The sequence below is a fragment of the Cystoisospora suis genome, assembly GCF_002600585.1.
Source record: "Cystoisospora suis strain Wien I chromosome Unknown contig_4201, whole genome shotgun sequence".
Taxonomy (NCBI): Eukaryota; Apicomplexa; class Conoidasida; order Eucoccidiorida; family Sarcocystidae; genus Cystoisospora; species Cystoisospora suis.
This window is the reverse complement of record NW_027156993.1, coordinates 3,738-18,002: the sequence shown is the minus strand read 5'-3', so window position 1 is coordinate 18,002 and position 14,265 is coordinate 3,738. Positions and strand designations below refer to the sequence as shown.

The window sequence follows — 14,265 nt, the reverse complement described above, 5'->3', positions numbered from 1 at the left end:
TCTACCTTTAATGTACCTCTCTATCTATCTATCTATCTTTGATCTGTATGTCTCTCTCTCTGCCTTTGGGAGTCTAGCTTCAATTTTTCTCTTCCTATCTTGAGTCTACTATGTATCTTTCTCCTACCATCTCTGTACTGATCTTTCACCCTTCTGAAGATGCAACAGAAGAGTCCCCTTAGGCAAAAGGTAAAGACAAAAAGAAGAAGACGAAAAAGAAGAGGAAAAGAAACGACGGCAGGAGTGTCGTGAATGAGTGGATGAAAGAAGAAATGAACGCTTAGAAGAAGAGAAAGAGAGAGAGAAAGAGAGATAGAGATAGGTAGAAGACCAACTGTGAAAAGCAGAGAGAAAATGAAAGAAGAAAGAGAAGTGTCAGTGCATGCATGTGCGTTTAGACGAATGAAGAAAAATGAAACGGAGATTGGAGTGAACAAGAGAGAAGAGAAATAAGAAGGAAGAAAAAGTAACAAGAAGAAGAAGATTCCTTACACTATGGATAAAGATACATACAGATATGCATAGATAGACAGACAGATAGATGGATTAAAGATAAGGAGATAGATAGAGCCACCTTTCATTCTTTCATGAAGAGAAAGAAAGAAAGAAAGAAGCAAGATGAAGAAAGAAGGACAATGAAAGAGGAGAGAGGTAAGTACTTACAAATATTTCTCCCTCTCTAGATCTTGTCCCGGCCCTGAAGGCTTCCGAGGTGTCTGAGAAGAAGAAGACAAACTCTTTCCTTTTTGGTCCTTTCGCTCCATCTCTTCTTCCTCTTTATCTCCATCTAGATCATCTTCTGCGTTCTTCGTCTTCTTTTCTGGCGTGTGTTGATCTTGGGCATGTCTTTCTTTCTCTTCTTGCAGTGAAGAAGAAGAAGAAGGACAGACGACAGCTAGGCTTTCGATCCAGGGAACGCGACGCATGCCACTGGGGGGTTTGTAGCGAATCTCTCGCAGCTTCTCTAATAAGCCTACACAAAGAAAACGGAAAGCAAGAAGAAAAAGAAGAAAGAAACCTTGAAGATAGATAAACTACAGAGAGATAGATTAAAGATAGATAGAGGGAAGTTGAAGAGAGAAAGGAAGAAAGAAAGAAGGGAGAAGGTTTCTTGAAGATCTCTCAGCCTGCCAAGAGAAAAAGAAGAAAGTTAGAAAAGACGATAGAAGAAGAAGAGAGGGATCATTCTCATTTCTCCTAGTGACATGACAGCATGCCTACCTATCTCTAATCTATCTATCTATCTTGGCTCTATCTCTTTCTATGTATCGCTGGCTATCTATATATATATATATATATGTACATGTGTATGTAGGTATGTATGTCTATGGATGCTTCTTTTTCCTTTTCTTTTTGTCGTCGTGTCTACCTGCTTGGTCATCGATAATGCGCATGCCGTTTCGCCGTTTTGAAAGCGAAGGAAAAGAAGAAGAGGGAGAAGTCGGCGCTCCTCCTGCCGAAGTTTCTTTCTCCAGGCATTCTTCTTCGTCATCTACAGCACCGAGAGAAAGAAAGAGAGAAAAAGACAAGAAGAATAGAGTACAAGAAGAAAGAGATCGATGAAAGAAGAACGAGAGTCGAAAGTTAGCTGAGGGTGTACATACACTGGAATAATAGAGTGCATGCTCTCTCTCGACATAGATAGATAGATAGATTAACTAAAGATGAATACAGAAATAAATGAATATACAAAGACAGATACTAAAGATAGAGAAGGAGAAAGATCAAAGATAGGTAGATAGATGAATAGACTGGAGATACATAGATAGATGAGAGACAGGCGGATAGATAGACTGAAGATAGACTAGAGCTAGGCAAATAGATAAATAGATAGAAGGTAGATAGATAGATATAGATAGATAGACAGACATGAATATCGACAGTAGTCCCTCCTACGCAGGTGTCCTTCATATAGCCTTCGTCTTTCGATATACACATAGATCCATAAACATAGATATATAGAGAAAAGACGAAAGGCGAAATAGAAGAAGAGAAGCGAAGTGATGGAAAGAGATTCTTTTGCGTAATTTACTTGGAGATGTACTGCAAGGGTTGTAGGGAGTCTTTCTTGTCTGTTTCGAGCTCCCTAGGATCCTTTCATTCGGTAGAGGAGTATAGCCCAGTGCTAAGGCATTCGCTTCCTGCGAGTTGTCTCCTTCTTCTTCTTCGTTCTCTTCTTCCCTTTCATCTCTTTGTAGATCTTGTAGTTTCTTTCTAAACTGATAAAGAAGAAGAGCCTGTTCATCTCTCTCCAGCTCTTCTTGATCCTGCTCCGTTAGATAAGACGGCAACTCCTCGAAATGTCGACCTGAGAGAAGCACCCCCTTTCTTCTCTGCTGTGAAAGAGAAGAAGAGGAAGAAGAAGTTGATAAAGTCACCATGGTCAGAACAAGAGAAAGAAAGAGAGAAAGAAAGAAGGAAAGAGAGAAAGAAAGGCAAGAAAGAGAGATCTATCTATGTATCTATCCTCTGGATTATCTCGGGATGAAAGGAAAGAAGGAGAGACAAAAGAGCGAATGAAAAAGAAGGAGAAAAGGAAATGGAGCGTAGAAGAAGAAAGAAGAGAGAAGAAAGAAGAGAGAGGGGAGAGAATGACTGTTGTGGGAGAAGGGGGGGAGAGAGGAAAGAAGAAGAAGAGAGAAAGAGAGGAAAAAGAAAGAATGAAGATGAAGTAAAGAGAGGAGTCGCTGAGTGAGAAAAAGAAAGAGAGAAAAGAAAAGGCTGTGTAAGTTTCTCAGAGAGATCTTCAGGGGATAAAGAAGAGAAGAAAGAAGTCTCGATTCTCGAGTGAAACAAACATGTAGAAAAGAAGAAAGAGGGGAAGACTCTCAGGTGTATATACACCTCATTTGGAATGGAGAAAGAAAAAAGAAGATCTTCAAATTCGATGGAAAGAAAAAGAAGATAAAAGAAGAGAAAAGAAAAAGAAATTCCTTCTTTCCCTCCTTGCATGCAATCGATGAATAAGATTAGAGATAGACAGACATCCAACAGAGGGCAAAGAAAGAGAAATCTCGATCCTCGATTCAGCCGAGAGAAAAAAGGGAGAAAAGAGAAAAGAAGAAAGAAGTAGCCAAGACCAGAAAGAAAGAAAGAATGAAAGAGGTCTGTTTTGCATTCTACTTTACCAAACCTTCTCTCTTAATCTGTTAAAGCAGAAGAATCGCTGCTACTCGGGGAAGAAGAATTATCTTCGCATTTCCGGCCGAGGTGGCTCTTCAGCTATCTATAGGGGCAGAGATGAAGAGAATGAGAAAGGCTACAAATCTCTACATGAAGAAAGATAAAAAGAAGGAAGAAGAAACGAAGAAAACCTCTTCGTTTACCGAGGAGGCCTTCAAGTACACGGAAGGAAATTCATACATGGAAAACAGAGAGGTGTATGTACACCTCAGATGTGGAGGAGATAGATTAAAGAGAGATGTAGATGAAGCAGGGAAGGGCCGATTGTTTTCTCTTTATTTGTGTGTATGTGTGTCTCTTTAGAATGTGTTCTTTTCTTCGTGTGAACGTCGCTTTTGCATTTATCTTCTTTTTCTTCTTCTCCGTCCGGTTCGTTGGGTCGTCTGTCTTTTCATCCCCCTAACAGCACTTTCAAGTTTTATTCTGAGTCATCCCAATACACCCTCTCTGTCCGTGTATCCTCTATCTATCTATTTTCCATTGATCTCTCTAAACTTCTATTTATCTATCTATGTATCCTTTATCAATTTCTCTAAAGATCTCTCTATCTATCTGCCATCGATCCCTGTGGCATTCCAATTATCTATATGTCTTCTATCACTCTCTCTGGAGAGTTATTTCTTTATCTCTTTAGATACATGGGAAGAGGATTCCCGTCGTACAGCGGGGTTGGCGTTTCTGTGTGTATGGAGGTATGAGGAGGTGTATGTACACTCGAAGTATGCCCCCCTTGTAAGCTATTCCTCTGTATACACAGATCAAGAATGTCTTCCCACGTTTCTTCTTATTCTTATCCTTTCATATCACGCACTTGCCTCATCCAGAAGTCTATCATCTATCAGAGAATAAAGTCCAAGAAGAATGTCTATCTATCTGTCTAGCTACCTGCTTCTCTTCTTGAATGGGGAGGAACGAGTGAAAAGAGGGTGGAGAGTAAGAATCGTAGGAATAGACGTAGATCAATCTTGGACTGGAAATGTCCAAAATTGATCTACGGTGGAAAAACATTCTCTTGTCTTTAGGAGAAGAATAGAAGAAAGGAGAGAGGATGAGTGTATCTTCTTCTTCTTGTTCTTCCTCTCCTATTTCGATATGTCTCACTTCATTTCTGTATCTTTCCTGTCTGCGAAAGAAGGTGTCCTTCTTAGGCATCTTATTACATCATTCATTTCCTCTCTGCCTTTCTCTCATTCTCCTTCTCTCTCGCTCTTTTCGTTTCAGTCCGTCTTTCTTTCTTTCTTCTGTCTTGTTTGAGGTGTGTATGTTGCTATTCGAATCGAGGAAGCAAACTAACCTCCATCTAAACACACACCCGAAAAAGTCTTTTTCTTTCTTCTTCTCTTTCTTTCTTCTCTTTCTTTCTTTGGTATTGTCTCTTCTCCATTCGACTCCTTTATATCTACTGAAGGGGTGAATGTCTATCTATCATTCTATCTATCTTTATATATCTGTCTTCAGTCAATCAATCAATCTATCTTGAAGTATCATCTATCTATCTCTATGTGTATCTGCGTGTATACATTTGTATATGGCTTTGAACTTTCATATCTTGTGTATAAAATGTGTCATGATGCTTGTGAAATTCTTTTTTTATGTCTGTTTAGCTAGCTAGCTAGCTAGCTATGTCTCACAGCCAATCTAGGCTCCCCCCTCCCCAACCGAAAAGAAGACGCAATCTTTATCACGATGACATGCGACCCAACACTTTCTCTCCTGTTTCTGTCGATGGAGAATTTTTCTCTTTTATGCCAACGACGAATGAAGGAAAGACAAGAGCGTCTCCGCCCTAAAGAAGTAAGCACCTACCCCCCCCCATCTAACTATCTATCTATCTATTTGGATTTCTATGCTCCTTCTCTTCATGTATACGTCAGAAGATTGTTCTCCTTCTTTCTCTTTGCTTCTTCTTTGTCTTTTTCTCTCTTCTGTTTTGAACTGAAGCGAAGTAGTCGATAGACAGAGCAAACCTAATCCATCAATCTATCACTCAAAATACACCCCCAGTATCATTCATAGTACTACTGCTGATAGTAGTACTAGTAGTAGGACTCGTAGGGGGGAGAGCCAAACTCATCATAGCCACACACATGCATACACATACAGACACACATCGCCACTAAAGAGAGTCCAAAGAAAAGAAAGAAAGAGAAGAAAAGAAAGAAAGAGAAGAAAGAAATAAAGAGAAAACAATTTTTCCAGGCCCCACAATCTCATTCATTCTTTGACTGGTGAGAAGAAGAAGAAGAAGACGTTTATCTTCATAACAATGATAATGTCTACATGTACAGACACCTCCTTTTTTCTTCTTCTTAAAGTCCAAAAGACATGTCTACCTATCTATCTATCTCTCTATCTTTGATCTATCTGTCTATACATGACTACTCATTCACTCCTTCATCGAGAAAGAAAGAAAGACAGAAAAGAGAAGAAAAACGATTGACAAACTGAAGATAGAGAGAGTGGACAGATAGACTGAGAGAGAAAGCAGAGATCGATCGAATAGATAGATAGATTAAAGATAGAGAGATAGTCTACAAGTTGAGAAAGAGAAATCGACTAAGTAGATTTAAATCAACCATAGAGGAAAGATCTTCTTTCTCCGTATGTTTCTCTCTCTCTTTGCGTTATTCTCATCTCTTTCTTTCCTTTTTCCTTTCTTCTTCTTTTTCTCCACAGCCTCTTGTTTCCTTTCTTCATTCATTCCTTCTTTCTCTCTTTTTGCGAAGACGTCTTAATATCTTCTTTAGAAGGGGATTCTCGGCATTTTAAGGCCGAAGAGTTTGCCTAGAGTTTCGGCTAGCTTCCATGAGGTGAGAAAACAAGATGCATGCACCAGTGCAGCTAGATAGTCTAAAGGAATCGACGCATATAACATACGTCGATACACGCTAGACTCGAAGGGAAGACTCCTTGAAGAATGGGATAGAGAGCTAAAATTGAGACGATCTTCTTCTTCTTCTCTCCTCTTATCACTATCGCTCTTCAATTCTTCTTCTTCATTTTCTCTCTCTCCGGGATTGTAAGGCGACGCAGTGAGAGAGTGTTGAGGAGAAGAAGACGACGACAAGAGAGAAGAAGAAGAGAGATGTCTCTTCAATTTCTCTTGATCTTCTTGATCTACTTCTTCCCCCTTTCTTCTCTCTTCTTCTTCTTCTTCTTCTCTCCCTGGGCCTCCTGAAATTGCTGGATGGGGAAAACGTTTTTCATCATTAGATTGAGGTGTATAGACACCTTCATCATTATTCCTTTCTTCCGGAGAGAGTCGTCTACCTATCTCTCTACCGTCTTCTTCCTCTTCTTTCCTCCTTGATCCTTCATCTTCTTCACTCCTTCTTCCCTCATGGCCTTTTTCTTTTTCTTCTTCTTCTCTTTCCTTTCTCTCCGTAGAGATAAGAGGCAGAAATTCGGGGTGAGGATCATTCCGAGCTCCTAACCTCTCAGTTTCTTCTCCTAGTCCGAAAGAAGGAGAAGAAGAAAAGAAACGGATATCCTTCTCTCCTATCTGATCCGTCTTATCAACGGAGAGAAAAGGTTGTGGTACATCAGAAAGAGGTCGAGATCGATCTACACTGTCTGAAGAGATTGTCTTTAAAGGAGAAGAAGAAGAAGGGAGAGAAAAAGAAGAAGAAAGAGAAGAAGTTTCCGGAGATGTAGAAGGAGAAGAATTTTGAGGATTGGGAGGAAGAGACGTATTCTGAGAGGGCATCGTATCGATATGAAGGAATGAAGAGGAAGAGAGAGACGTTGGTAAGCTGACATCTGTTTCTTTCTCTCCAGAGGAGATTTCTTGATCTTCCATTTCTTCCTTCTCCGACTGAGGGTCACGAGAGAAGAATAAAGAAGAAGAAGAAAGGAAAGGGGAAGATGAAGATGAAAAAGGAGAAGAATGTGAGAGAAGAAGAGGAGAGTTGTGAAGGAAGATACTACGATGTAAATCTCGAGAAGAATGAGATAACTCGGAAGTCCTTTTGTATAAGCTTTTTAGATCTTCTTCCCTTCCTCTTCTTCTTCTTTTTGCTCTTCGTGTTCTTCTATATTTACTGAGCTCATGAAGAAGATCTTGGGGGCTCCCCCTCTGTACTTTTGCATGCATCTTCCTATCAAGAGATTTCTCACCGGTCGGTCCGAAAGACAGGGAATTCCAACTTTTTCTCTTTTGGAGAAGCGAGAGAAAGGCATTTCCATCCTTGGCTTGTTTCTCTGCTTCTTTTGTATTCTTTCTCTCAGATGAAGGTAACGATGGTAATGAACTTGGCCGCGAAAGAAGAGATGTCCCCATCCCGTCTCTTCCTTGTGAAAGAAAAGGAGAGAAGATCTCGTCGTTCTCTCTCTTCTCTTTCTCTCTCCGTTCATCGGCCACTCCAGGATGAGAAAAGTAATTGTCTTCTCGAGGAAAGGAACCTTCCTTTTCGGCCGTTCTTCTTCTTCCTCTTCTTGGGGAAATTCCTTCTTCTTTGTCTTGCTCTTCTTCATTCTGTTTCGTAGAAGCAAAGAATTCTGCACCTGAATCGGAGAGAGTTGAAGAGGTGAGAGGCCCCCCTAGGAGATGCGGAGAGAGAGACAGACGAAGAGCCGACGAAGAAGAAGAAGGAGCGGCCGCTCTCTTGTTGAAAGAGTGGAAGTTGCCGTGCTCGTGACTGGGATACTTTTCTCCTTCTTCTCTATCTTCTTCTCCTCCTCCTCCTCTTGTATGATAAAGAGGAAGATCATGAGAAGTCAGAGAGCCTTCTCCGACATATGTTGAGAGAGAAGAAGAAGGTGAAGGAGCGAAGGGTGTGGGAAGAGTGAAGAGATTTATAGTGGTGAGTTTGATAGCGACAACTAGACACACAATACCGCTAGCTGCATGGAGAAGTAGACACCACGTGAAGAACTGTTGAAAGGATTGGACTTTACAAAGAGACCCGAGACGTGTATGATTCATAAGAGCTAAAAATCCTGCTGTGGTCGCTCCGCACGTCAAGACGAATTCGATGATCGATGTGAGAAAGAGCTCTTCTTTCCATAGGTTATATGAAAGATCGAGACTCCCTGTCGAGACGACATGACGGAAGGAACCAAAAAACCCGACTATAAGCCGAGAAGTAATGAGAAAGAGAATGATACACCATAAGATGAGAATACGACGAACAGCAGGGCGATAAGACGAGTCGAGAATGTCTACGCCACACACCGTATCAAAGGATTCTGTCCCAAAGATATCTGCACCTCCATACGAATCGTCTTCTTCTTCATCATCATCTTCCTCCTCTTCTTCTTCTTTATGATATGGATCACCATCCTTATTCTCATACGACTTCTGTTGATCTTCTTGTTGTTCTTCTCCGCTCAGATCAAGGTGATCCTTGTTGGAGGGGGGGGGAGAGGTATCATCTGCATGGTGTAAGGCGTGAAGATGGAGGGGACTGACGACAAGAGAAGGGTCTCCTTTCTCTGCTTGTCTCGAGAGAGATTTATCTATGTTCTCATCATGAAGAGGATGAGAAGAAAGGGAGACGGGTGGGGTTAGGAAGGCCACTTCTTCTTCTTCTTTTTCTTCATCTTCTTCAGCATCACTTGTCTCCTTCTTCTTCTTACGATAATGGCTATCTTCTTCTTCTTCTTTTCCAATTTCTTCTCTTGGATGAAGATTGGAGTTTTCTTCAGCTAAGATGTGGCCGTTGTGTTGGAGAGTCATGGAGTGATCGGCATGATGGAGATTTGATACTTCTGAGAAATGATTCATTCTGATAAGAAGAGTAAAGAAGCGACTCGGCTCTCTCTTCGATTCTTCTCCTTCTTCAAGACCCACATCATGTCAACAAGCATGGTGTTTCTTTCTTCTCAGAATAGGTTCTCGCTTTTCAATCTGATGGAGTCACTTCGATAAGTTTCTTGTCGACTGGAAAGGAGAAGAGAGGAGGATGAAAGAGAGAAGAAGACAACAGGAGAGATGAAGAAGAAGAAGAGTTGCATGACTTTCTTTGGATAGCCGCCAGAAAGATAGAGATGAAGAAAGAAGAAGGGACAAGACAGGCGTGTATTGTTTACCTAGGAGTAGCTGTATAGAAGAAAAAAGGGCAAGGGGGAGAATGCGGATGGATGGATGGAAAGAAAAAGACAAGGGAAAAATGGAAAGAAAGATCAAGGTAAAGGAACGAAGTGAAAAAGGTTGGTATGAGAGAGGAATCGAGACAGATCAGAGAAAGAAAATGAGATAAAGAGGGGGAGAAAAACGAAAGAAGAAAGATGAGAAACAGTGAATGAAGAACCTGAACCTCACCCTCCTTGTTTAACAGCCATTGGATGAGAAACTATGCAGTCGTCTGTTTATTTTCTTTCTTTCTTTCTCAAATTACCGGAGTTGAGTCAGGTCACGAGCGAGCGAGAGATGGAGGGCTACATGTGATCTTTGCTCATCATGCAAAGAAAGAAAAGAATCCGAAAGAGGCACGAAAGACTTCTGAAAAAGGAGATTTATCTACATCTTAAGGAGATTTGCAGAGGAGACGATAATGGCATGAATGAAAAGAGAGATTTGTGAAACATCGCGCTATACCAGACACGGGGCGACGGGAAGGAAGAGCTCCTTCTTCATTGGCGAGACAACCCCAATAAGACGACGGCCTTACGACGAGCCAGGAATGAAGAGCGAGCAGGCCTGTCATTTCAAATAACTCTTAAAAAACAGGGAGAAATGCAAGACAAAAAAGATCAGTCTTTTCTCGTGAAGAAGTCCAGATCGTCTTTTTTCCTTAGGTGTTCTTAGCCGCCGCTAGTCACGCAAAGAAGCTTCATGCAAAAGAGAAGGAGCGGAGCAAGCGGCGATGACCTCGGTGAGAATTAAGCCAACCATCCTTTCCCCCTGTTGAGAATCTCTCCCTGATTGAGTCTCGAAGGAAAACAATTCGGCTTATATACGGTTCCCAACGTAAATGTGTTGGTTAGTCGGACAAGTATGCAGCCAACTCACCGCAGGGGGCTTGATTGGCTCAACAGCTAACTAACTCGACTAAACCGACTGATCAAGCTGAGGGGAAGGAGAGTCAATGATGGTGACGAGCTTCCCACCAGAAGCACTCAAGAATCAAAGAATAGGTTTCACCCCGGCGTCTGTCGGGCGGGACGAGGATGAAAAGACTCTCCTCCGTGCTGTTGTCTAGGTATTGAGTTTCTTCCTTCATGAGAATCTCCTGTCATTTAGCTGATTGAATGTTTCTCGTCTTCTGTCTTCATTCCTTGTTGCTGTATGGTTCTCTTATCTTTGCCTTTTCTTGCCTCACCGCTGTGGATGAGCTCGGCAACCCGTCAGGCAGGTGTGACAAGGAACACAGACCGCTGGCTGGACGGCAGGAGCAGCTTGGCATATCGTCTCTGAGGGAAAACCTTCTCGGTACAGTCGCGAGCTATTTCACGCGTTTTTTCTCATTGTTTAAAAAAGATCCAACTGTGAAGAAAAACGCAGTTGTTTCTTCGTTGTCTCCTAAAAGGTCGCACATCAAGGAAGAGGAGCTGTCCCTCAAGCCAACCCGCTGTTTCTTCCGTGGGCCACTTTTCTCTTCTTGACAAGCTTGCGAACTACCCTATTCATTCTTGCTTTTCTTTCAACCTTACATGACATAAGAGTTTCACGTCTTTTTCTTTGATCCGTCAGGTGACTCATCCGTGGCTTTTCCGCCTTCTTGCCTCCAGAGGACTTGTCTCGCTCGCATCTCTGTCGATATGTGTATGAGTCTGTGAAGCTTCTTTTCTTTTGGAAGTTGTCCCCCGTCTAACACACGGAGTTCTTCATGCTCCGTTAAGTGTGTGAGCCAACTCGAGTGTTTTCATGGTTCGCGCGACGTCATCCTTAATTTTGTCGACTACAAGAAAGGATGGAGTCATCGGAAAGACACACCACGGGGTATGAGGATGTGGCCCTCGGTCTAAGAGAGGAGACGGATTCTCATTCAGGGTTGTCTCGACATGAGCGTCGATCTCTTTTTTCTTTGAAGAATCCACACTTTCTTACAGCCGTGTGTGATGAATTGAAGCGAAGAGACAAGCAAGGGACTGGGCTAGTGACGGCTGCAACCTTCAGTCATGCACTGGCGGATATGGGCCTTCCTTTTGGTTCCCCCGAGGCTGATTTAGTTATGCGCTATTGTCAGGTCACAGATGATGGATATGTTGTGTTTAAAGAACTCATGCTAGCTACACAATCGTTCAAGAAACAACTCACAGATCACGTCTCGGAAGCCATTGCTCCATCGACAGTTGTTGAGCGGGAACGCTTAGTGCCTCTACCTAGTCCGAAAACCGAGCTGACGGGGTTCACTCCCGAGATCACGGATGCTGTACGAAGATTATACGCTCAATGGGATCGATGTTGTCTTCGAGATTGGCAATTCAAAGAAGCACTTCAACAGATGGGTCTCTCTTCAACTCCGGAATTTGAGAGGCTTCTAGCGATTCACGGTCCCAGTGGTTCCGTCACCTTTTCACAACTGATGCAAGCTCTCATGATGTCTGATGACGAGGCGGATAATAATTCATCTCGGCGGTCTCGTCGTTGTCAACCTGAGAAGACGACCATTCCATCCGCAGCTGATCGACAACCTTTCTACGAGCCAAGAAGAAATCCCGTGACTTGGTGCGAACCTCAGCCATTGAAAGGCCTTCCACAACCTCGTTATCCCCCTATAGAAGACTCTTTCTCCGGAAATCGTGTGGACAGCAGTCTTCATGATAAATTTACTCGTCTCAAGAAACTTGTAGCTCTCTACTTAGCGGATCGGATTCCAGCAGCCCGATTCCGACGAGAGCTCATTCAAGCCAACGTTCCTATAACCCAAGAAATCGACATTCTTATCCGAGGTCAAGAAGCTGACAACAGTGGCCACTTCACCTCATTTGTCGTGGCCATCTTTCGAGCTGCAGAAAGAAGCGAAGAATTCCGACAAGAATGGAAGGGTGAGGAAGAATCCGATCCTACCGGCGGCGTCATCACAACCGCCTTGGAGATTCTCCCGACGGGTGGCGCTATTGAACGTGAAATAGCTCCTCCTCCACCGCTCTCGGTAGAGAAAACAGATTATGAACCAAAGACACGTCTTGTTCCTATTGATCGGACACCTTGGATGGCCGACACTTCCGGTAGCACTACACCAGGCTCAAGAGACGAACCACCTACCATCTATCCGAGGCCTGCGAATGAATATGCAACCCAACATGCCAGGCTAGCATTAGCCAACAAGATGACGGCTTCTCATAGCTATTATGGACATGGTGACATTATCAGCTGGGGTAGAAGTGAGTGCTCATCCACGCAAAGATGATACAGCAACATGTTGATGGATTCTCTCATTTCTTGTCACCTCAAGAGAGACAGCGAATCTGTTTTGATGTGTCCCTGCTGCTGCTGCTGCTTGGTGTTGCTGTCTCCATTCATTTCAACCTTTTTAACCTCTGGGAACAGTTTGCTACTAAATGGACTTGCTGTGGACGAGATAACTGACTGACTGACACGAAGAAAATACCATAGTCTAGTGGGACAGAAAGAAACAGTTGGTGCATGCGGGAAGTCCAGACTCTGGAAGTCCATCTACCCTGGAGAGTTAGCAGCTAAGAGAGTAAAATCGAAAGCGAGTATGAAGACGCTTTGGAGTCTTCGTTATTGCAGTTATCTGAAATGTACAAGAGTTTCTCTGAGCGGGAGTTGTGACTCCATCTGTAGGCCGACGGTTTCTACCGATTTTCATATAAGGCGAATTGCTTAGCAGACGAGGAGCACATAGACGAAATCCTATGAAAGCTAACGCAAGAATTCTGATGTAGATGTCTTCTTTTCAAAGACTCGTGCAGGACACAGCTAGCTCATACAAGAAGTCGATCAACACGAGACGCCATTGGAACTGACAAGCCTCCTGATGGTAGCAGCAGCTCATAGGAACAAACTCCGTCCGTCCCAAATTCGAAAGGAAATCTTTGAAAGTAGAATCTAGGTACGATCTAAGGAGAACTTTGGATTGGAGATAATGATGTCAGTGACCAAGAACAGTGAAGGTTCAAACGCTCGCCGAAAAGCAACTTTACTGACACCTGAAAAGTCGACAGCGCTTAAGCTCCATCGGGTAAGTCATCTCACTTCCATTTGACCAATCTGACTATTGCTTCTTATTTACAAAATGAAGCCAAGTCGTCCATAAGTATCGTTGTCAATACTATTGAGTTATCCCCAGCAGTGTCACTCCCCAAGCCACTCCTGCCTAGCAGTCTACGGATAGAGCTGGGGTGGTAGGAAGGAAGGAGCTGTTGAGTCATTTGCTTGACCTAGAAAAGAGAGAAGTGAAGGGCTTTAAGTCGAGAAAAACTAGGAAGATCAACCCACGTTTCGAATCACAGCAGGAACACGCTCGCTGACAGTCTAGCTTCGTCGTCTTTTTTCAAAACACACCAGCTGTAACGAACAGCTTCACAAGCACTCGACCATCCTTCACGTTTCCACTGCGGAGATCGGGAGTATCAGAGATCGTTATTCCACTACACCATACATCTAACCCAACAAAACGAGCTTTCCTTGTTGTTGTGCCAATGAGACACACATATACACTCTCTTCATGAGCTGTTAACTAGCCATTCATTCTTAGCTTATTTTTTAGAGTAGGAACGCAAAAAGGCTGCCATAGATAGATGATGGATGGGTGGCAGACCCCTCCCGTGCTTGTTTTCGCCTATTTGATACATCAAAGAGGAGAGTTATTCTCTTGCATGAAAGGACGGGGGCCGCGCGAGACTTGAATGGGATCTTCGATAGATACCTCAGATTGCGTTCTCGCTCTGTCATGTCTGTAGGAAGGACCGACTAACTAAACATCAGAGATGAAAAGAAGATTACGCCTGGAAGCGTTTGTTCATCTAGGCAGTTATCACTCTTCTTTAGTGAAATGGGAATCAATAAAGCCCCGAAAGATTTCCCCGCTCTCAGCTTGGAAGGCTAAATACTGGCTCTCCTTAACTGACACCACTACCCTCCGTGCCAAGTCGACTTTCCCGCCTATGACTCTGATGATCTTCCCTTTTGATAAATCCAATTGCAGGGATTCATTTGGTTATGTTTTGAAC

General features: G+C 42.9%; 3 protein-coding genes across 3 annotated transcripts in view; 1 reads left to right on the top strand and 2 right to left on the bottom strand.

The window, feature by feature from the left end:
* Window positions 1-3,518, bottom strand: part of CSUI_007808 (rrna-processing protein ebp2) — a 5,285-nt gene extending 1,767 nt beyond the window's left edge. Inside the window, exons 1-3 of the mRNA XM_068067951.1 lie at window positions 2,033-3,518; window positions 1,370-1,492; window positions 664-973 (exon numbers count right to left, since the gene is read on the bottom strand). Coding sequence (XP_067920071.1) covers window positions 664-973; window positions 1,370-1,492; window positions 2,033-2,381 — 782 coding nt within the window. The 5' untranslated portion in view covers window positions 2,382-3,518. The remainder of the gene's footprint in view (window positions 1-663; window positions 974-1,369; window positions 1,493-2,032) is intronic.
* Window positions 3,519-5,052: 1,534 nt separating this feature from the next.
* Window positions 5,053-9,910, bottom strand: CSUI_007807 (uncharacterized protein). The gene has a single exon (XM_068067950.1). The coding sequence runs from the start codon at window positions 8,906-8,908 to the stop codon at window positions 5,927-5,929; it is 2,982 nt and encodes a 993-aa protein (XP_067920070.1). The 5' UTR covers window positions 8,909-9,910; the 3' UTR covers window positions 5,053-5,926.
* Window positions 9,911-10,272: 362 nt separating this feature from the next.
* CSUI_007806 (uncharacterized protein) lies at window positions 10,273-12,524 on the top strand. The gene has a single exon (XM_068067949.1). The coding sequence runs from the start codon at window positions 11,037-11,039 to the stop codon at window positions 12,477-12,479; it is 1,443 nt and encodes a 480-aa protein (XP_067920069.1). The 5' UTR covers window positions 10,273-11,036; the 3' UTR covers window positions 12,480-12,524.
* The last annotated feature ends 1,741 nt before the right edge of the window (window positions 12,525-14,265 follow it).